The sequence below is a fragment of the Eptesicus fuscus genome, chromosome 14, assembly GCF_027574615.1.
Source record: "Eptesicus fuscus isolate TK198812 chromosome 14, DD_ASM_mEF_20220401, whole genome shotgun sequence".
In the NCBI taxonomy this organism is placed as follows: domain Eukaryota; kingdom Metazoa; phylum Chordata; class Mammalia; order Chiroptera; family Vespertilionidae; genus Eptesicus; species Eptesicus fuscus.
Genome location: NC_072486.1, coordinates 53,433,947 through 53,456,682, shown reverse-complemented (window position 1 = coordinate 53,456,682; position 22,736 = coordinate 53,433,947). Strand labels below are relative to the sequence as shown.

General features: G+C 43.1%; 1 protein-coding gene across 1 annotated transcript in view; it reads right to left on the bottom strand.

The window, feature by feature from the left end:
* The window catches only part of DENND2A (DENN domain containing 2A), a 74,696-nt gene that overhangs the window by 30,351 nt on the left and 21,609 nt on the right, over window positions 1-22,736 (bottom strand). The window contains exons 2-3 of the mRNA XM_054726103.1: window positions 15,824-15,925; window positions 11,418-12,566 (exon numbers count right to left, since the gene is read on the bottom strand). Coding sequence (XP_054582078.1) covers window positions 11,418-12,566; window positions 15,824-15,897 — 1,223 coding nt within the window. The 5' untranslated portion in view covers window positions 15,898-15,925. The remainder of the gene's footprint in view (window positions 1-11,417; window positions 12,567-15,823; window positions 15,926-22,736) is intronic.

Genomic DNA, 22,736 nt, shown 5'->3' with positions numbered 1-22,736 from the left:
GTAAGATAAATTTCTCAGTGTCACACAGGGAGAAAGTGGTGCACTGGGGAGTCTGGTTGGAGGCTCATGCTCTGAACAACAGGGCACTGAGCAGAGCATGTAAGTACAAGGCAATGCTTGAGAAAAGCTGCAACTGCAGTCCACAGATTAAAAAAGGTTCAGTGTCCAGAGTATGAAGTTATGAACTTGAACTAATTTTCCATACAAAATCGCATTACACATTACTATGAATTACCCAGCAAGCTCCCTGTTTCCCTCATAATGTAACTAAATTATGCTATGAAGAGAAGGTAGAACCTCATAGAAAAAAGAGGGGACAACCAGGGGACAGCCAGGGGTTGCTTCCCTGGGAGCTGGCAGCTTCTACCATAATGTCAGGAAGCCCCACTCCTGACAGCTGAGGGACAGAGTGACCACCACTTACAGGGAAAGCCTTGACTGTCTGGAATTTGAGCATAACCCTGAATAAGCTTGGTCTTTTATTTGATTTCAGAAAGGGACTGCAGCTGTGCTGTCGAGAGAGCTCTATAATTGTTTTTACTTTTTAAAAATCTCAATTGAGTTACCTATGAAACAATATTTGTATAGATCAAATTTTAAAATGAAAAATTATAAAGTACCTATGAAATAATATCTGAATAATTAAAATGTTTTATTAACAATAAATGCCCTAACAAAACAGATGTTTGCATGCTCTAGGCTCTCCAAGTCGCAGCAGATGGCTCACTTACTTAGAGTATATGTAATACAACCTGGATTATCTTTTGGGGTTTGTTGGGATGGGATTAACCTGTATCCAAATGGCCACTGTCAGACACCCTGGGTTTTCAAGCCATAGTATGGATGTTTTTTATGATGCTTCCACAGTTCCAAGAACAATATCCTCCTATCGAATAAAAGAGTAATATGCAAATTGACTGTCACACTAAGACACAAGATGGCTGCCCCATGTGGTCAAAGATGGCTGCCCCCATGTGGACACAAGATGGCCGCCACAAGATGGCCTGCAAGGGAGGGCAGCTGTGGGAAGTTAGGGGTGACCAGGCCAGCAGAGGAGGACAGTTGGGGGTGACCAGGCTGGCAGAGGAGGGCAGTTGGGGGAGACCAGACCAGCAAGGCAGGGCAGTTGGGGGGGGACCCAGGCCTGCAGTGGAGGGCAGTTGGGGGGGGGAACCAGGCTTGCAGTGGAGGGCAGTTGTGGGGGGACCAGGTCTGCAGGGGAGGGCAGTGGGGGGGGGGGGGACCAGGCCTGCAGGGGAGGGCAGTTGAGGGGGACCAGGCCTGCAGGGGAGGGAAGTTATAGGTGATCAGGCCAGCAAGGAGGGCAGTTGGGGGGGAACAAGCCAGCAGGGGAGGGCAGTTGGGGGGGACTAGGCCTGCAGGGGAGGACAGTTGGGGGGGGGGGACCAGGCCTGCAGGGGAGGGCTGTTGGGGGGGACCAGGCCTGCAGGGGAGAGCAGCTGGGGGGCACCTGCAGTGGAGGGCAGTTAGGGGGACCAGGCCTGCAGGGGAGGGCAATTGGGGGGGCAGGCCTGCAGGGGAGAGCAGTTTGGGGGGACCAGGCCTGCAGGACAGTTGAGGGGGGGGACAAAGCCTGTAGGGGAGGACAGTTGGGGGGGACCCAGGCCTGCAGGGAAGGGAAGTTGGAGGGGACCAGGCCAGCAGGGGAGGGCTGTTGGGGGGGAAGAGGCCTGCAGGGGAGGGCAGTTGGGAGCCAGCAGTCCTGGATTGTGAGAGGGGTGTCTGACCACCCGTAAACAGGTGATCAGGCATCCCTCAAGGGGTCCCAGATTGGAGAGGGTGCAGGCTGGGCTGAGGGACACCCCCCCCCACCGTGCACGAATTTCGTGCACCGGGCCTCTAGTGCTAATATAAGAGGTTAGCTATACTTTGCCTGTAATTTCCAACACATAAAAGGTACCACCAGTCTAAATAGCATTAGAAAAGAGCAATTTCTAAAAATTATAAACTTACTAAAAAAACTGATTAGAAGATGCTTATTCACATTGCAAAACTCTCATTTAATTTGCAAAAGAATTCATCACAAGATTTCTCTATTTCTGTATTAAAATTTTGGTTTTCAGGTAACTAAGTTCTATGCAGGAAGCCTGAAAGACAAATTTGAATCAAAATGAAGCAACAGGGCATAAAAAAACTCAAGGAGAAACCAAAAATCTTTACATGCCCAGTTTCTAGGGCCTGTGGGGAAGAGTTTCAGTTACAAAGTCTGATTTATCATCCTCCTCTGTTGGTAACATAACTTATCTGCAAGCAATGACTTCACACAGCTCCTCCTAAGCACTGTTGCTGTAATTTGCATAGATGCCTCCAAGGACAGGGGGTCCTCTGGTTCTGAAGCTCAGGTGGGTGATTAGGCCCCCGAAGAAGAAAAATATGTTTAAACAAACCATCCCACCATTTAGCTATGTCTTTTCTATAAAAAATATTTTTTAATTTGAAAAAAAATATTTTAATGCCTTTATTTATATACTAACTTTGAGAGAAAGGAAATTTCGAAAGGCTAATGATAGCCATATCTAATCTGGCTTCACTCTTGTTTAAATATTTCCACATTTGTTCCACATCCAGCCCACATGTTTAATAAGCACCTTCCCAGGGTTGGGATGAGCTCATAGCTAGTGATACAAAGGCAAGAAGTCCCTGCCTTCGTGGAGCCCACAGCCTGTTGAAGGGATGCAACCTCTTCTCAGCCTGAGTTTGCTTCCTGGGCCCTCAAATTATCACATGATTTGTATACTCCTTAGTTTTAGAAATGCTGGAATGATCTTATTGGTCCACTGAAGTTTGCTAAAGTAGATTATAATTTATGTAATATCCAAATTTCAACAACCAGTACCAAATGCTGTAATTTCAAGTAGTATTTTGAATGTTATTTGTGACTTTCTCATATTTTTGTAAATGAAATCTATAATAATAAAATCATAATATGCTAATTAGACCGGATGTCCTTCTGGACGACCTTCCGGACAAAGCCGGGGCTGCAAGAGAAGCCTGGGTTCCGGGTGCCAGAGGGGAAGCAGGCGCCGGCAGCCAGGGAAGGAAGGCCTACTCTTGCATAAATTTTGTGCATTGAGCCTCTAGTACTAATATAAGAGTTCATCCCACACCTCCATTTGGATGACGCACAGGGATCTTAAAATTAACAGATCCAGAACTGAACTCATACTCTTATTTCCCGCTCCCCACGAGGACCAGAGCCTCCTCCAGCAAAGGTCATTTCAACCCTCTCTCCTACTGCCCACTTCTAAACTATTCACAAGAGTTCTACCTGCAAAGTACTCCTGGAGTCCACCCACTTCTCAGTCCCCACTGCAACCACACCACAGGGTAACTCCAATACCAGCTGGCTCTTCCTCCCACCCTCTCAACTGGCCATCCTGTCACCGGTGACCTTTCCAGTCTCCATGCTGCTATAGGGCAAGATCTTAAAAGTGCAAATTAGATTGTGTCTCTCCCCTTCCAAAACTTTTCAAATGCTTCCTATTCATCTTAGGCAATAGGCCCAAATTCTTGCCTGGTCTACAGGGCTCTTCAGGAGGCTGGCTCCAGAGGACTCTAGGGTCACACCCCTCCTGACCCTCTGGCCATACCGTGCAGTTCAGGTCCTCCAGAGGCCTGCATGAAGTCTTTCTTGCCCCAGGACCTTCACCTATTTGTTCACTCAAACTGAATTCCCATCCACTGTCACCCTTCCCCGGGAACCTCAGGCTTCAGTCTGAGTGCTATCTCCCTTCCGATCTGGCCATTTCATGACAGGCTAAATACCATCCCCCCTCTCCCCACCTCCCGCCCTGCAACACACACACACACATTCCCATAGCACCGTGGTTACATAACTAGTTGTGCACTTCCAACTATTACTAGTCTGTAAGGTCCATATGTGCAGAGTCTCATTCTATCTTGTTTTTTGCTATATTCCCGTGTCTAACACTACACTGGTTCACCTTAAATATTTGCTGGTTGAATAACTGAATGAGTATTTTTAAAGCTGGTTTTAACAGTTATATTTACTGCTTATAATTTAATCCTATTTTGGCAAACACAGATAAAGCAACTGTATTCCTAGAGCTAATTGTTAGTTGATTGTTTTGAACACATTTCCTCCAGAATTATTTTTGGCCATGGGTTAAATAAGCTTAGATAGTCTGGGACCCAGCCACCACTTAAAACCCATAATATAATCGGCTAGAACCAGGGATGCCATGCTCTGATTCCCTCGTCCACCTGCAGTTGCCATAGACTCCCTTCTTGCTGCCCAGGCATCTTTCCCCACAGCCCACCACACCTCTGGGGAAGGGCGCCTATACCACCAGCTGTCCAGAGTAGGGAGCTAGTGGGAGACTGTTATGTCGGCTCTTGGCTTGCTCTGTTATCAGGTATTTCCCCATCAAGGATTATGACTACCCACATTTGGTTTCTGCTTTTCTCTATCCTGAATCCAAAATAGAAGTGTCTGAAGAAAAACTATCTCTATCCACCATTGTGTCTAAAATCCAACCATTTCCACATTCTGATGAGAACTAAGACAGGACAACCACTCTTCTTAGGTAGAATAACAACCACCCTCTCTACTCTCATCACTGTTTTCCAATGAACTACTATAGAAATAAACAAATTTACAAAATCAAGCTTCTCAGTACTTTTTGATTAATTTTGGTCTAAATCTCAAATTAATCAAACAATCTGTCACTTTGAAGCTGCTTTTTTTATTTTAAATATATTTGTATTGATTTCAGAGAAGAAGGGAAAGGAAGACATAGAAACATCAATGAGAGAATTCATTGATCGCCTGCCTCCTACACACCCCACACTGGGGATCGAACCTGCAACCCAGGCATGTGCCCTGACCAGGGAATTGAACGGTGACCTCCTGACCTCCTGGTTCATAGGTCGATGCTGAACCACTGAGCCACACCAGCTGGGCCCCTTTGAAGCTTTTAAACATTCAGTTTTTAGACACAGCAGTGAGAGTTACCTCACGGATGTCATGTTGACTAAGGCAGACTCATAATGACAGGGACAGACCACAGCGTTGCTGGTAAGTGAACTTTAACCACTAAACTGATGGTAGCTGAGGGTTGCTGCCCAGCCAGAGCGCTATGGAGATCCCTATCAGTCCTTTAGAAGATGAAAATTAAGGAATCAATAACAGTCATAAAATGACTGAGGTTTCATGTCCTCAAAAAATTCTGGAAGTCTCATGCTAAGGTCCCACAGAAAGGCTGAATCTATATAATGCCAAAACAATCAGTCGACAAGTTGAAATTTTGGTCAATGTAGTCATTTGGTTGGATAATGACCTAAAAATCTCTGTCATATGATCAAATTAAACTAAAACAAAAAATCTGAATTCAAGTTAAAACCTTTGGGGTAAATAGATACATGTGAATTCAGGATGCTGCTTATACGTAAAAAATAATAACTTTTCTTGTTTAATGTCAGGCTTAAGACATTCCTGTCAAAGTTATTAAATGTATGCCATAAAACATACATAACCAAGTAAATGCTGCTGTAGGAACCTTATCTTTGGAATTTCCTGACATTTCAGGGTTTCTCATTTTCCATTTTAGGACTGAAGGCATAAGGCCTTGCATTTAATTTCCTGGAGCTTTAGAGAAATGAAGAAAGAAAAGAGAAGAAAGGGAAGAAAGGAAGGAAAGAGACGAGGAGGAAGAAGAGATAAAAGAGGAAAGCAAAAAAAGGGAAGGGAAAAATAAAAAGAGAGAAAGAAAAAAAAAAACATTTTCTCAAACTGAGTATCTGAATTCATTGGTTTGGCTCTTGCTGAGGTGGACTAATTGGTCTATGAAAATAAGCTGAATACATTCTCTAATGCACACAGCCTGGCCGTGTAATTCTAAACCTTCATAACCTCAAAATCCTTAATCATTTCTTTCTTCAACCTTGGCTTGGCTTTCCTGCCTCAGGGCAGTAAGTCTGCCAAATGCAGGGTTGAGCCTTTTTTTTTCTTTCCTATTTCTTTTTTAATTTTTTTCTTTTAGAGATAGGACCACTATAAAGAGCACACTTTATTTTTTAAGAGCAGAAAGTGAACATCTTGCCCTAATCACCCCCATTGTACTATTTTAAACAAAATGAAAATTCCAAAGCCAAAATTCTTAAAACACAGCTGATGCAACCACATTCAAACTGGCCAAGAAAAATTTCATCTTTGGACTGTAGCTAAGTAACTTTAGCTGGTTTGAAAGAAAATGCTGGAAGACCGAAAATAGCAGATGGTAGCTAAGAGAAAAATGATAATGGAAATAACTTCACCAGGTTGATCTGTCTTCCCAATGATGACACAGATGAAAGAGTCCAATTTCCCAGAATCAACCTGCCCCGGAGAGCGGGCCTCTTTGCAGAAACAGCCCAGGAAAGGGTGTGGGAGAGCTGCTGTTGGGAAGATGGGGACGGGAGTAGAAAGTCACCAGAGTATTTAGGGCCCTGGGCTTGGCACTTGTTTGGGAAAGAATGTAGGGTTGGCGATGGATTCAAACTTTCTCAAAACATAAAGAAGAAATTCTCTAAATTCTTCTACAGATTTCACTGATAAAAGCCTAATAAAGATAGTGCAATAAGTACCAAGTACAGGCCAGTCCCATTTATAGAATACTGAGACAAAGATCTTAAAATATTAGCAAAGAGAATTTAGCAGTACATTAAAAAATAATAAACCAAGACCAAATAAGAGTTCATCCCAAAAATCTAAGGATGGGTTAGTATTAGATATAAATTCACTATTAATAGTCAAGGGAGCCGAAACTGGTTTGGCTCAGTGGATAGAGCGTCGGCCTGCGGACTCGGGGGTCCCAGGTTCGATTCCGGTCGGGGGCATGTACCTTGGTTGTGGGCACATCCCCATTGGGGGGTGTGCAGGAGGCAGCTGATCGATGTTTCTCTCTCATTGATCTTTCTGGCTCTCTATCTCTCTCCCTTCCTCTCTGTGAAAATCAATAAAATATAAAAAAAAAATAGTCAAGGGAGAAGAACCATATGATTGTATAAAGCTGCTGAAGTGTAATTTTTAAAACTCTTAGTAAAATAAGAAATATAAATGAACATTACCTTGATAACATAAAAACACACCTCAAACAAGAGTGTTTGAGAGTGGAATACTACCAACGTTACCGTTAAAGTTAGGGATGAGATAAGCCTGCCTGTTGCTATCAGCACTATTATTTAATTCTGCTGTGCAAGTATTAGCCAGGGTAATGAGGTAAGAGAAAGAATTTGGAGGTATAAATTTTTTAAAAAAGGGTAAAATGATAATTCTTTGCAGACAATCCTATATAATAAGAGAGGAATATGCTAATTATCTGTTATGCCAGGAGGCGTAATGACTGACCGCCTAATGACTGGATCACGGATCTGCAGGAGGGTGGGGCAACAAGTGGGCAGCGGAGAGCTACAGGAGGGAGGAAGCAACCTACTGGTGCACAGATTCATGCGCAGGGCTGCTAGTATGATTATATACATAGAAAGTCTAAGAGAATCAACTGACAAACTATTAGAAACAATAAAAAAATTTTTAAGGTATCTTTTAAAAGAGTAATATACAGCCCTAGCCAGTTTGGCTCAGTGGATAGAGCATCGGCCTTCGGTCTGAAGGGTCCCGGGTTTGATTCTGGCCAGGGGCACATGCCTGGGTTGTGGGTTCCATCCCCAGTGGGGGGGGGGTGTGTGTGTGTGGGAGGTGGCCAATCAATGATTCTCTCTTTCCCTCTTCCTTCCTCTCTGAAATCAATAAAGAAATTTATTAAAAAAATAAAATTAAAATAAAGGAGTAATATACAAAATAAATCATTTTCTTAAATATGAAACCGATATAATGAGAAAAAAGATTATATTAACAATGGCAACAAGAAGATAAAATGCTTAGGAATAAACTTAGCAAATATTAAGAATCACAATTAAAAACCAATTATATAATTGTCAAGTGGATACTAAACTTACCAGGGTGGTCACCTCATAAGTTATAAAAATGTCTAATCACTATGTTGCACACCTGAAACTAATACAATATTGTATGTCAACTGTAATTTAATTTATATTTTTTAATTTTTAAAATGAAAAAAAAAACACAAAAAAACACACAAAAAAACAGCCCTAACCAGTTTGGCTCAGTGGATAGAGCGTCGGCCTGCGGACTGAGAGGTCCCAGGTTCTATTCTGGTCGGGGGCATGTACCTTGGTTGCGGGCATATCCCCAGTGGGAGGTGTGCAGGAGGCAGCTGATCGATCTTTCTCTCTCATTGATGTTTCTAACTCTTTATCCCTCTCCCTTCCTCTCTGTAAAAATCAATAAAATATATTTTTAAAAATATATATTAAATAATTAAAATATTTGGTATTGGAAAAGAAATAGATATCCTGATTAATTAAACAAAAGAGAGCCAGAAAACAGTAACAGCTAACATTTATTGAGCCTTTACTATATCCCAGGCTTTGTTTTATGATTTACAGATATTTACTTATCTTCTTCACAACTTATGAAGTGGTTATTATAATTATCACCATTTTATTTATTTGTTTACTATTATTATTTTTTGTTGTTAATCCTCACTGGAGGATATTTTTCCATTGATTTTTAGGGAGAGTGTAAGAGAAAGGAAAAGACAGAGAAAAACATCGATGTGAGAGAAACACATTGATTGCCTCCTGCATGAGCCCTGACCAGGGCCCAGGCTGGGGAGGAGCCTGCAACCAAGGTATGTGCCCTTGACTGGAATTGAACCTGGGACCCTTTGGTCCGCAGGCCAATGCTCTATCTGCTGAGCCAAACTGGCTAGGGCTAATTATCACCATTTTAAGTAAAATGAGGCCAAGACAAATTTAGTAGCTTGTCCAATGTCACACAGCTAACAAGGGGCAGAGCTAGAAGTACTCTGGCGCTAGAGTCTTCTCTAATGCTATATACTGCTCATCACAGCATTATTTGTAAACTGGAAACAACCCAAGTGTCCATCAGTAGGGGAACAGCTAAATAAAAAATTTTCTATCCACATGATGTAGAGAATGTGGTAGTTATAGAAAAGTGGAAGAAAAAAAAGGAAGGTGGTAAGATGGAAAGATCTCAATGATATTGTAAGTAATAAAGAGTATAGAAAGAAGTAGAATATATAGCATGCTTTCACTTTTAAAAGACATAATTTTTTATATACTGTAAATTTATATAAAATTCTAGAATATACAAACCTTTTTCCCTAGAAGAGAACATAAGAAATTATGTTTTAGGGGGGTGGGAGCGGCTGGGGAGAAGTCTATAGGGGAGAAAGGAGACATATGTAATACTTTCAACAATAAAGAATTTAAATTAAAAAAAAAATGTATGTTTTGGCAGCCAAAAGAATCCTACCTGACAGACCATGTTGAGTGGGGGAGTGACATTGTCTAATCTATATTTCTAGATAATTTCACCTAGCTGCTGAGAAAGGAATATACTGGGGGTAGTGGTGGATCCAAGATGATTAAGGTGGTAGCAGTGGAGGAGGTGTAATCAAATTCAAGATAGCATTTAAAACTAGAACCAAAGGACTTGCTGATGAATTAGATGGGGGTACGTGAAAAAGAGAGGACTCAGAGATGGCCCCTAGGTTTCTGGCCTAAGCAAAATGAAGGATAGTTACCATTTAATAAAATGGGAATTACTTTGAGAGGAGGTGGTTTGCCATGGCCTGGACTGAGAATTTAGGTTTGGACATATTAAGTCCAAACTACTAGCTAACCAAATGGAGACTCAAACAGGAGATGACTAATCTAATCTGTAGCTGGGAGAGAGAGTTGGGGCTGGAGGTACATAGTTGGGAGTCATAAGCATGTGACTGACATTTAAAGCCATGAGACTGGATGAGATCATTTAGGGAGTGAGTGTAGATGGACAGAAGTTCCTATTCTGATCCCAGGATGAGGTATGGATGCGTTGGTGGTGGTGGTGGTGGGGGTGGGGGGGCGGGGTGTTCTGACACTTAGGAAAAGGAACAGCCAGTGAAGCAGGACTACCAGGCAAGTGGGTGGCCTAGAAGTCAAGTGAATACGGTGTTTCAAGATGTAGCACCTCAGCTGTTCCTTAATTGCCAACAGATTTGGCCAATGACAAGAACAGAGAACTAGAGATTGGATGTAGCAAGATGGAGGTTGTGTCCTTGGTCAAGAGCAGTCTCAGGATAAGTGGCAAAAGCCCAACTGCAGTGGGTCAAGGAAAAAATAGGAGGTGAAGAAGTGATGACTATAAGTACGGACAACTGTCTGAGGAGTTCTGCTCTAAAGCTAGTTTCCACTTTAGTGGGCATCAACCAATGAGCACATTACAGAAATGTAGAGAGCGCCTGGGAAGGCACATGGGCATTCTTTAATTATTGTCAGCTGAACCCAGTGGCGTTGGCAAAGCTAAGCCCTAGGAACATGCTTTGCCAAAAAGGCAGATGTGTTCACAGCATTGACTCTTATCTTTGCCCAGGTGTCAGGGAATAGGTTTTGATATGTAAATCCAGTCAAGTACCAGGAATGAATAGGACTCTGGCCCACTCAAGAATGCAAATAATGTCCTTTGTCTTGACTTTTGGTGAAACTTCCTGATATGTAGGGGTATAAAATAAACACGCTGCATCGGCTCTGGGTCACTGTCTCTCCATCACAAGAGGGCAGCGGTCCACCCGGTCCCAGCTTTTTCCTTCTATCTCTGTGTCTTGTCTCTTTCTTTTATTTCTCAATCCCCAGCCCCTCTACTCGAAGAACCGGATCATCTCTCTTTCCATGCTGGACGAGGAAAAGAGAGACCCCACCAAAACAAATGGACTAGAAATTAAGTTTCAAAGCAGAGAAGAAAATGAATCCAAAGCACAGATTTTATTTTCAAGCATTCACATGCTTTATTACCTAATGTGCTATTTTAATATTATAAAATATTCACAGTGGGTGCACCTATGTATAAATGAGGAACCTGAGGCTTCGTGAGGTTAAGTTCAAGTTCATAGAGAATGACCATGATGGGGCCAGGGTAGACCCAGGCAGTGTGTGTCTGGAGCCCATACCAAGACAGAACATGAAAGGAAGAGCCAGGAAAGACGGAAAGTACCAAGAACTAGCAGGGATGGTAGTCGAAAATAGAGCACCAGTTAGCAGCAATTAGTAGATGCCAGGGATAAAACAAATGTTCACTGAATGCTTGGTTACTGTCTGAAGCACAAGTACTCATCACATCCAAAGGGTAAAACAAAGACAAAACACATGCATCAGTTATCACGTGTTGCCACGTTTAGTCAATAAACTACCTCAAGTTATAAACAGTCTCGACTAACTACAAGATCCATCAGTTTACTAACAACAAATAAGCAGACGGAGCAGCAGCTGTGATGCGGCATAGACTACCGGAGCAAACCGTCGCCGTCACCTACCTGTGGTCAGCACTGGGCTTTGGTCTCCCATTCCACAGTCTTCTGTTCACAGAGGAAGGTGGTGGAGAGGAGGGCAGGGGTGGGGGAGGAAGAGTGGGCAGAGGAGGCAGGTTCCTGCGATCTTTCCTGGAGCTGATGCCTGGGGTCCCATCCTTGTCCCCTTCTCCATCATGCATGAACGTTCTCCGGGGTTTGGGCAGGGGGTTGATGAAGTGTTTGGAGGAGGAGCCTCTGTATACACTCTCCAGGCTCTGATCACAGGGCTTCCCGTAGGAGCCTCTCCATTCCTCCGCAACCTCGGGGGTGGGCTGCCTGGCTTCCAGGTCCAAGTGGTGGGACCTGAATTCTGAGCCACTCCCACATCCACGGTTCCCTGTTAGGCTGGGCCCCTCCTTGTCCGGCACACAATGTGGGGAATAACAAGTCCCTGGTAACTGGAGATCCAACCCTGCCACGCCATCCCTCAGAGCCTGCTCAAGTTTCTTGACCTGCACCAGCACAGAGAGGCTATCATTCTGAAAACGCTGTTTGCTAAGCCTCAGCTCTAGGCCTTTGCCCATGCTCGGAGACAGCTCCCTGGCTGGCTGGCTTAGGTCTAGCCTCCGCTCTGCATTCTGTCTCATGACTTCCACTACCTCCTTATTCCTCTCGTTCTCTTTGCTCTCTCTTTCCAGCCTCGTTCCGTTCTCAGCTGCTGTGACCTGAGTCATCACACCATCATCACATCTCCTGTCCGTCATGCAGGATGTCAGGTAATCCTCTTGCCCATCTGCTTTCCTGACAGGTGCAGGAGTGGGCAACTCTCTTTTCCCTTCCCATTCTGATATCTTGTCCTTTATGCTGAGGGACTTGTGCCCGGCCCTGCCTCGGGCAGGAGGGCAGAGGTTCTGAACACCACTGAGCTGCCGCCTGCCAGACTTGCTGGCTTCTTTAGCATTGAGACCTGAAGCTGGGTCACTGATGATCATATTTGAGTTGAACATGTTCTGCTGAAAACAGTCTACTCTTAACTTTAGCTTCAGGTTATTGAGGTTTTCCAACGGGCTTCTTTGGAGGGGTGAGTCCTGATCAGTCTTTAGGAAAGGATTGGAGGACCTACAGGGCTGCCTTTGAGGATCTTCCCCAGCCTTTGGACCTTCCACCTGGACCCTAAAGAAGAAAGATAAACACTGGGTGAGGACTCAGTAGCCACGTTATTGTTCTTGCCTGGTCACAGAGATTTCCTAGAACTTAGATATATTATATGCTGGCTGCAAATCACAAACATTGAAACCACCATCTAAAAAAATTACATAGTATTTTTCTTGGGGAAGATACCATGGAGCTATTGGATTTGGAGTCCAGTAGACTTGGGTTTAAATCCTAATTCAACCACTGACCAGATGTGTAACCTTGGGCAAGATGCTCAACTTCTCTAAATCTCAATGTCCTCATCTGTGAAATAGGAATAATAGTGATAATAATACATATATAACAGGGTGACTGTAAACACTGAATGAACTAGCCCACATAAAGTATCTAGCATGTCATGAATGTACAAGATGTGGTGGTTACCATTATTATGAGCTTTTTTCTCCCTGAAGAAAATAGGAGAAGAGAGTATGTAATCTAAGTTTCCTCTGCTTCTGTTTTCAATGGATGGGCCTTTGTAATAATTATTCACAATTAAAACAACGCCATGAGTTACAAAGTTTTTGCTAATCCTGGGTTTGATAAGTTGTCTTGATTTGAATAGGTGAAGACACAATGATTAGCTGCATTTGAATTAAACCTCCTTTAGAATGTGAGCTCTACTAGAGTGGTCTCTCCATGATGACAGGGATTGTTGTTTCGTATTGAATGTGGTCTGTTTTGGCTACTGATACATCCCTAGCACCTAGAACAACACCTAGCAAAGTAGGAAGGCCAATAAATCTTTGCTGCATAAATGAATGAATCAACAAGCAGATCCGGATCTCATGGGTGGCCTAGAACTGCACTGTCCAATATAGTGGCCACTAGCCATATGTGGCTATTTAAATTGAAATTAAATTAAATTCAGTTCCCCAGATGTACCAGCCATATGTTGAGGACTCAGTAACCACATGTGGCTAATGGCTACTCTAATCGGACGGAGTAGAACATTCCCACCACTCCAGAAGGTGCTGGCCTAGAATGTACATATGGGGATACATGCCTCCAAATGTGATCTTAGGCGATTAGTGTCATGAAGATGTTGAAAATTATCTTGAAAGAAAACCAGAAAAACATTTTTAAGCTAGTCTAATGAGAATGGGAGTATCTGTGCTTTGAAATGTGAAACTGTCTTCCACCAACACACATCATGCCTGAACACAGTGACTTTAGATGTGTCAAGATTAGCAAACATGCATGGGCCTACTTCATGGTGCACATTCTGTGAAACACAGATGAAGCTGTGTAGAATTCTGGACCCCAGTCAGGTTTACATGAGGGATGAATTATTACCAACTTCATATACTCTATTTCTATTTAGCTTTCTATTCCAAAGACTAACGGTTGTTTATGTAAAGACTTCTTCCTATGGAACAATAGCTCGTAAGTTGTGTTGCTATTCTTGGTTGCTCAATATAAATTAGAAACTTGTGAAATTGCAAACACATTTTCATGTTAAATATGGCTACCAAAGCAGAATTCCTTAAATAAACAATTAACATAAATAACAGAGTGCTTACAGAAAAGAAACACATTTTTTAATTGTTCTGTTACCACTGAGGACATTGGCATGAATTCAGATTTTAGTCAGAATTGGAATCAGAATCATTTTGTTGATATTTTACTGAGAATTCCAAAGGCAAAAGTTAAAATCCTTGCTCTCATTAGAGCTAGAAGTGAGATAAAGAAATAGGACAGACACATAAAAACACAGTTCAGGTTAGTGCATGTTTAGTGACAAATATATAATCACTAATATCACATATATTGTTAAACAACACTGAAAAATTTTGATTTATTGATTTGAGAGAGGGGGGAAGGAAGAGGGAGGGAAGGAGGAAGAGAGAGAGAGAGAGAAAGAGAGAGAGAGAGACATTGATTTGTTGTTGCACTTATTTATGCATTCATTGGTTGATTCTTTTTTTTTAATATATTTTATTGATTTTTTACAGAGAGGAAGGGAGAGGGACAGAGAGTCAGAAACAATGATGAGAGAGAAACATTGATGAGAGAGAAACATCGATCAGCCGCCTCCTGCACACCTCATACTGGGGATGTGCCCGCAGCCAAGGTACATGCCCTTGACCAGAATCGAACCTGGGACCTTTCAGTCTGCAGGCCGATGCTCTATCCACTGAGCCAAACCGGTTAGGGCCATTGGTTGATTCTTGTATGTGCCTGGACCAGAGATTGAACCCACAACCTTGGCGTATTGGGACCATGTTCTAACCAACTGAGCTATTCGGCCAGGATTCTGTTAAACAATAATGACAGTAGATAAATACATGGTTTCAGAGTAGGAGGGACCTGGGTTGGAATCTTGGTTCCATTTTTTATTTTTCATCTTAAAGTAAGAACCCTATCTCCTTTGTCTAGACTGGAACTTTAGGAGTACAGAGGTTTAATTTATCTCATTTGTTGTGCCCAGTACATAATCGGTAGTCATTAAATATTTATTAAATGAATGAATGAACGAGCCAGAGTACATACATTATAAATCTTGATATTACTAAGTGGTAACTAGTGTTATTTAAGTTATTGTCTAATGTCCCAAACGTCTGGCACGACTTCACAATCACTGAGGCCCTATCGAAAAACTGAAAAAGGATGCCTTGCTGGAAGACCATGCTGAGTGACAAAGCTCCAGCAACAGCAGCAAGGATGATGAAACAAAGGGCAAAGTGCCTTCTTCACTTGGTTGCCGCACCCAAGGACTTCTCTAGTTCCTGTTTCCAGGAGTCTATGGCCCCAGGAGGGGTTTGACAGCTGTGAAAAGCTCAGGGATTGCCAACTCCTTTGCAAGTATCAAAGGAAAACATCTGGGGAGAAAACAATCCTGCTGATATAAGATGGGTAAAGATGCTATGTAGACAGATGTAGCTACAAAGATTTAGGGCTCACTGATATTTACAATACCTGTGCATTCCAGTAGTGAGAAAAATAAACCCTGGACTGGAATGTGTAACTGGGGAATTTGCCTGGAATGGCCCTGGGATCATCCTCTCAAAACACTGGGTGCTAGTCAGACCTTCCCTTGACCACTTTGGTCTCGGGTTCTTAACTGAGTGCAGCGCATGGAAATGACTGACAGGAGGCTCATCACAATGACTCAGAAAAGAACACCTCCTTAGTTCAAGGAAGTGGGGTTAGAGAACAGGGAAAGGCAATAGTGAAAGGAAGGAGACTGAGAGTCCGCGCCAACTTCTTCACTCTTGGGGGAGAAAAGTTCTTACTTGTCAGCCAGTTTGCAGCTCAGGTTTTCAGTCTGGCTGTGGCTGCCTTTGGCCGGCCTGCACACGGTCATCATGTCAGCACGGAGAGGAGCTCCAAGTTTCCTGGGGGAACAGGGATGCATACTCAGTGAGCCACGACAGCAAATCTAGGGTCCACACCCCAAACTATTTAGCCCTGATGGATTCTTCCCAGGAGTGGAGGGTGACAGGAATGTGCCATTCAGAATCCCTCACCAAGGAAGTGGGGGCAAGGGCAGAGAATCCTGAGGTCCACCCAGATTCAGATGCCATACCAAACTCACGTGTGTGTGTACATATATAAAAAAACATGTAAGATCAACCAAAGGACTTGTGTGCTTGCATATGAGCCTAACCAATGATCACGGACAACAGGGGGAGGGGGGCTTGTGTGTGGGGGGGATTGGGAAGGGAACGGGGGGAGGGGGTTGAGGACAAATATGTGATACCTTAATCAATAAAGTAATTAAAAAAAAAAAAAAAACATGTAGCCTTAGAAAGCACAACATAAATACCAGTACAATCTGACACTTTTTCAGGCTAAGAATTTGGGATGAGCTAAAAGCCCCCCAAAAGGAAAGAGTTGTTACTTTATTTGAAACAAGAAATAAACCACCCACCGAAGTGTTCATATCCACACAGAGGTACTCTGCTCTTTTGCTGGCCCTATGGTAGGCATAAACCCACACTGTCCAGTGGTTCCATACCCAAGAGGAGGCTACCCACTAGGTCATTTGTCAGGTCTAAGGAAAACTAGGAGATGGGCCTGGCAAACCCAGGAATCCCACTGAGCCTCTCAAACCTGAAAGATGACAAGGACCATTGGATGCCAAGGCAGCAGCCTCAGTGAAGTAGCAGTTTTTTAAATATATATACTTGAAAAAAAAAAAAATGTACTAGAGGCCTGATGCACAAAATTTGTGCATGCGTAGGGTCCCTAGGCCTGGCCAGCAATCAGGGCCAATCTGTGGGGTGACCAGTGGGGCGATGGGGGTGGGGGCGCCCACTGGCACCGGCCTTGGCTGGCCTGGGGCCTGTGGGCTGGGGGCAGCTCCGTTGAGCATCTGCCTCCTGTTGGTCAGTGTGCGTCATAGCTACTGGTCGCCACCCGTCATTCAGCCTTTCAGTCGATTTGCATATTATATGTATATACATATATATGTATATACAGTATACACACACACACACACACACACACACACACACACGTAGATTTCAGAGAGAAAGGGAGAGGGAGATAGAAAACATCAATGATGAGAATCATTGGTTGGCTGCCTCCTGCATGCCCCCCACTGGGGATTGAGCCCCCAAGCTGGGCATGTGCCCTGACTGGAAATCAAACCGTGACCTCCTGGTTCATAGGTTGACACTCAACCATGGAACCATGCCCAGCTGGGCAGAAGTAGCAGTTTTATAATGCTCTGATGCATGACATCCAAATGAACTGAAGTAGCTGATTAAGATGTATGATTTCTATAGCAACTCCCTACAGCAATCTGTGTCTCTCATCGTGAGGATGAATGGATATTGCACCAGTGGATGTGGCTAGGAAGATGAGACCCACTGGAGAATGCCAAGCATGTAAAGCATGCGTGCCGCATGGCCAACCCGCTTGAGGGAGAGGAGGTAATGCTTGACCAGAAGTTCTAGGAGCACTGAACCTCCAGGGAAATTCTCTCCCAACTCCTTACATTTCCAAGATTCCTAACCCTTCTCCCAAAATGGTTTATCTGCCAGGTGACAGGATGGCTGTCCATGGTCCTGGCATCGGCATCCTTTGCCACCAAGAACTCAAAGCGCTAGGTTTCAAGACATGCATATAACTCTTGGGAAAATGAGAGGAAGGTCAGAGTGAGAAAGAGAAAGAGAAAAAGAGAATGAACATGGGCAGCAAATTAAAAAGAGAGAGTGTGCTCACTTTGACAGCACATACACTAAAAGGAGGAGGTTAGGGATCAGTGTGTGTTTGGAAATGGCACTCAGGCCTGCCCATGGAGCTCAGCTATCCCCTTACCCAGCTACCCGGCACTTTGCATTCTGGGGTGTGTCAATGCTAAAAGCAAGCCTGGTTCTTTTTGTTGTTGTTAATCCTCACACAACACATCCGTTGGTTGCCTTCTGCATAGTACCCCAACCAGGGCCAGGGATTGAGCCTGCAGTTGAGGTACCTGCCCTTGACTGAAATCGAACCCACAAACCTTCAGTCTGAGGGCCAACGCTCCAACCCCTGAGCCAAACTGGCCAGGGCAAGCCCAGTTCTTTAAAGAAGCTAGGCCCCAGGGCGCTCCCTTCTCATTATGGAGGAGAGCCCCAAAAGGCCTTCAGGGACAGGAAGGAACTCATTGCCCTCTCACAATGCTCCGCAAAGCTTCTGGAGCCTCTCCATTTGGCTGGGCTGACAGACACTGCTCTTCTGTCCGGCATCTGGCAGGGGGCCCATCAGAGGACAAGGATAGGGGCCACTCCCCAACACCCGCCCGCCTCGTGTCTGCACTGTGTCTCCACGCAGACCAAACCACTGTGATGCAGCCTTGTTTCATATGGGCACCACTCACCCCGCCCATGCTCTTCTTTCAAGCTGGCCTCCCTTTCACTGGCACGATGCATAGGAGCCAGGACTGTGCCTGGGTCACGATCAGTCCTGCAATCCAGCTCTCTCCCCAAGGAAACAGTCTCCCTATAATTCCCAAGAAGCCATAGCTTTTCCAAAAGGGACAAAGCCCACTATGTCTAATGCACAGAGAACCACATATGCACTTTGAGGTTAAAGATCAAGAAACACTTTAGGGAACACTATGTAACCTATATGAATGTTCATCCACTGTGCTGTACAGATGAAACTAATACAAAATAGTGCTGAATGCAAACTGTAATCAAACAACAAAATAATGAAAAATAGAAACACTTAAACAACATGGTACTTAAGTCAACTCGCTTTTCATTGACAGTAATAACTTCCGGTACTAAAACCATGGTCTCAAGAGGAACAGCTGATACCATACTCTGAGAAGCAAGTTCAAGTGGGATTCAGGAGCTGAAACTCAGGGAACATGGAAGCCCATGCACTCAGATATCAGCCCACCAGCATTTCCGAATTCACAGAGGAATGGAAAATACTCCTCCACAGAACTTTGACCCTTTCCTTTCTGTCTAGGATGTTAAAAGTCATTAATTAGGTGACAAGCCTAGCTAAATTTGCTTAGTCAGGAGTACTCTGTGACTTAAATTATGATAAACTTCAATATCCCTTTATGGGTGTGGGATTGCAGGATGGATTGTTTCCCAACAACAACCTTCTTCCTATTAATTTTGAAACATTGCTATCAAAGTCACCAACAAAAAGTAGTTCAGATATTACTGCTTTAGAAATTGCTATAAAAACAATCTGGACATGGTTAAGCCATGGGGGAAGAGACTGATTTCCCCCAAATCTTAGAACAAAAACAGTGATTTAAATAAAAAGTGAAATCTGGAAATGTTGATCAACTGATGAGTGGATTTTTAAAATATGGTATATCCATAAATTGGAATATTATTCAACCATAAAAAGGAACGAAGTACTATTTCATACTACAACATGGGTGACCTTGAAAATATAGTAAGTGAAAAAGCCAGACACAAAAGGCCATATATCATAGTAATCCCATATACAGTATATGAAATATACAGAATAGACAAACCCTAAATGCTAAATTTTATGGGAATTATATCTCAATTAAAAATACATTATAAATATATTCAATAAAAAATAAGAAATTTAGCCCTAGCTGGTGTGGGCTAGCAGTTAAGAGTGTTGGTCTATGGACCAAAGAGTTGATAGTTTGATTCCTAGTCACAGGCATGTACCTGGATTGCAGGCTCGATCTCCAGCTCTGGTGAGAGCAGGTGCGAGAGGCAACCAATCGTGTTTCTCTCACATCAATGTTTCTCTCTCACTCTCTTTTTCTCTCCCCACCCCCTTCCTCCCTTCTAGTCTCTCTAGAAAAGCAATGAAAAAAATTAATAGAAAAAATATCCTCAGGTGAGAATTAACAAAAAAAAATTTTTTAGGCAGGGGAGAAGGTGGAGTAAGGAATAAAACATACATAGTTATAACAATCCACTGCCCTTTAGTGCTCTAAAGTTAATATGTTATTTCTGAAATATATATAATGTGATTCATAAAATGGTCATACTGGATATACTGAATGAAAAATACAATTTGGCCCTAGCTGGTTTGGCTAAGTGGACAGAGCGCCGGCCTGCGGACTGAAGGGTCCCGGGTTCAATTCCAGTCAAGGGCACATGCCTGAGTTGTGGGCTCTGTCGCCAGTAGGGGGCCTGCAGGAGGCAGCCGACCAATGATTCTCTCATCATTGATGTTTCTATCTCCCTCTCCCTCTCCCTCTGAAATCAATAAAAATATATTTAAAAAAAAGAAAAAGAAATAAAAATAAAATTTGGATGATTATATACTAATAGCATTAAATTTTAAATGGTTTCTATTTGTGTGGCAAGTAAAGCTACAAGCTGTTCAGCTTTAATGATTCTAATAACTCTTAGCTTATCAGCTTATAAAGAACAGGCAACGAAATTGAGAATAAACCATAAAAATTACAGAACAAAAAATAATTTTCTCAACAGAGCATCCTTATTAGCAAGCATTGCTAGAAGGTGCTTATTTTCAGAAAATATAGAGAACAACAAAAAAAGCATGCAATCACATAATACAGCTTTTGGTGTGTCTAACTGTTCATTCAGTGAAGCCCACTCCTGAACCTTTTGATGCCTCATTTTTATCATCTTCTTCAAACAAATAGATTTAAAAGGGTAAATTTTACAGTATGTGAATTATATCTCAATAAAGCTGTTGTTATTTTATCATCTTCTTCAACAAATAAATTTTAAAAATTAAAATGAACTGCTGTCTTTTTTTACATAATAGCTTTAATTTTTCAAATTTTGGAATATTTTAAAAAACAACCCAACTTTTTCACATTTGGAAGAAGATGGAGGACTCTGAGCAGGTGAGGAACGAGAAGCCAAAGGCTATGTGCTGCTTCAAAGCCACACCCAGGGGACCTTGACTGGAGCAATAGCAGCCTGCACTCCTGGACCAAATCCTTAAACCGCGTCTGCACAAAAACACCGCACACCACGCTGGACATCAGGGCCTCAGTGCACCACCAGGCAGACAGCAGCGGAGTGAAGGTAATGACTTTTCTACTAACAACCACCAGTCTTCTTATTTCCAGGAGTTCTGCTTTGGAGCCAAGACAATTCCCCCATTAAATAAGAGTGCTCAAGAAATGCTGTCGAGTGAATGAACACAACCCATTTTCTTACACCTCACATGTCCATCAATAGATAACTGGATAAACAATCTATGGTCTAGCCATACCATGGAATATTACTCAACCATTAAAAAGGAATGAAGGACTGACACATGCTACAGCATGGATAAACCTTGAAAACATCATGATGCATGAAAAAAATCAGTGACAAAAGATCATGCATTCTATTCCATTTATATGAAATGCCCAGAATAGGCAAATCCAAAAAGTAGATTACGGGCTTGGGAGTGGGAACAAGGAGTGACTGCTGATAGGTATGGGTTATTTTGTGGGGAGGAGAGTGATGAAAATGTTCCAAAATTAAACAGTGGCGATGGTTGCACTAAACAGTGAATATGCTAAAAAGAAAACCCACTTAATTGTACACCTTAAAAGGGTGAATTTTACAGTATATGAATTATCCTATATAATAAAAGCCTAATATGCTAAGTGTCCATCTGTTAGTTCGACTGTTTGACCAGTCGCTATGACACACACTGACCACCAGCGGACAGACGCTCCAACCGGTAGGTTAGCTTGCTGCTGGGCCAATCGGACATGACCTGGAGCCTTCCCGCAGTCCCTCCCCGGCCAGCTGGCCCTTATCGGGACTGGGGGAGACAGACCCGATTGGCCCGATCGGGACTGGGCGAGACAGGCTGGACATGCCCTGGAGCCCTCCTGCAGTCCATCCCTGGCCCCTATCGTGCACCGGTGGGGTCCCTCAGCCTGCACCCTCTCACAATCCTATCAGTGTCACCTCTCTGGTAAAACTTAGTGTGAATTTGCCATATATCATGAAATTATTAAAGTTGTGAAATATGCTAATACTGACAAAAGATGGCTTAAAATCTGAATTCTTGTAAATGTATTTTCTTTTATATAAAAAGTATAATTCCTTTTGTTTCTCTTGGGTACGTATAGCAGGTCACCAAACTATGTGAAGTCAGGTTCTAACTTCTTTCCCCTCCCAAATATTTTATTAAAAAAAATATTTTTATTGATTTCAGAGAAGAAGGGAGAGGGAGAGAGATAGAAACATCAAGGATGAGACAGAATCATTGATCAGCTGCCTCCTGAACCACCCCCCTACTGGGGATTGAGCCCGCAACCCAGGCATGTGCCATTGACCAGAATCGAACCCCTGGGACCCTTCAGTCCACAGCCTGACGCTCTATCCACTGAGCCAAACCAGCTAGGGCCCTCCCAAATATTTTAACTTGTTCTTCCTTCTCTCTCTTCTTGGCTAGGCCAGAAACCACTTCTTGTTTCTAATCACTACAAAAGTCAATGTCAATGCTCCTATCATTGTTCTGATAAGGAAATTAAAGCTCGGGGGGAGTTTAATTTCATACCACAACTCATGTCTGGCTCAGTGGTTGAGCATCAACCTATGAACCAGGAGGTCACAGCTCAATTCCCAGTCAGGGCACATGCCCGGGGTGTGGGCTCAATCCCCAGTAGGAGGGGTTCAGGAGGCAGCTGATCAATGATACTCTCTCATCCTTGATGTTTCTATCTCTCTCTCCCTCTCTCTTAAATCAATAAAAACAACCCAGCCACACCGGATGGGCAATAAAAAA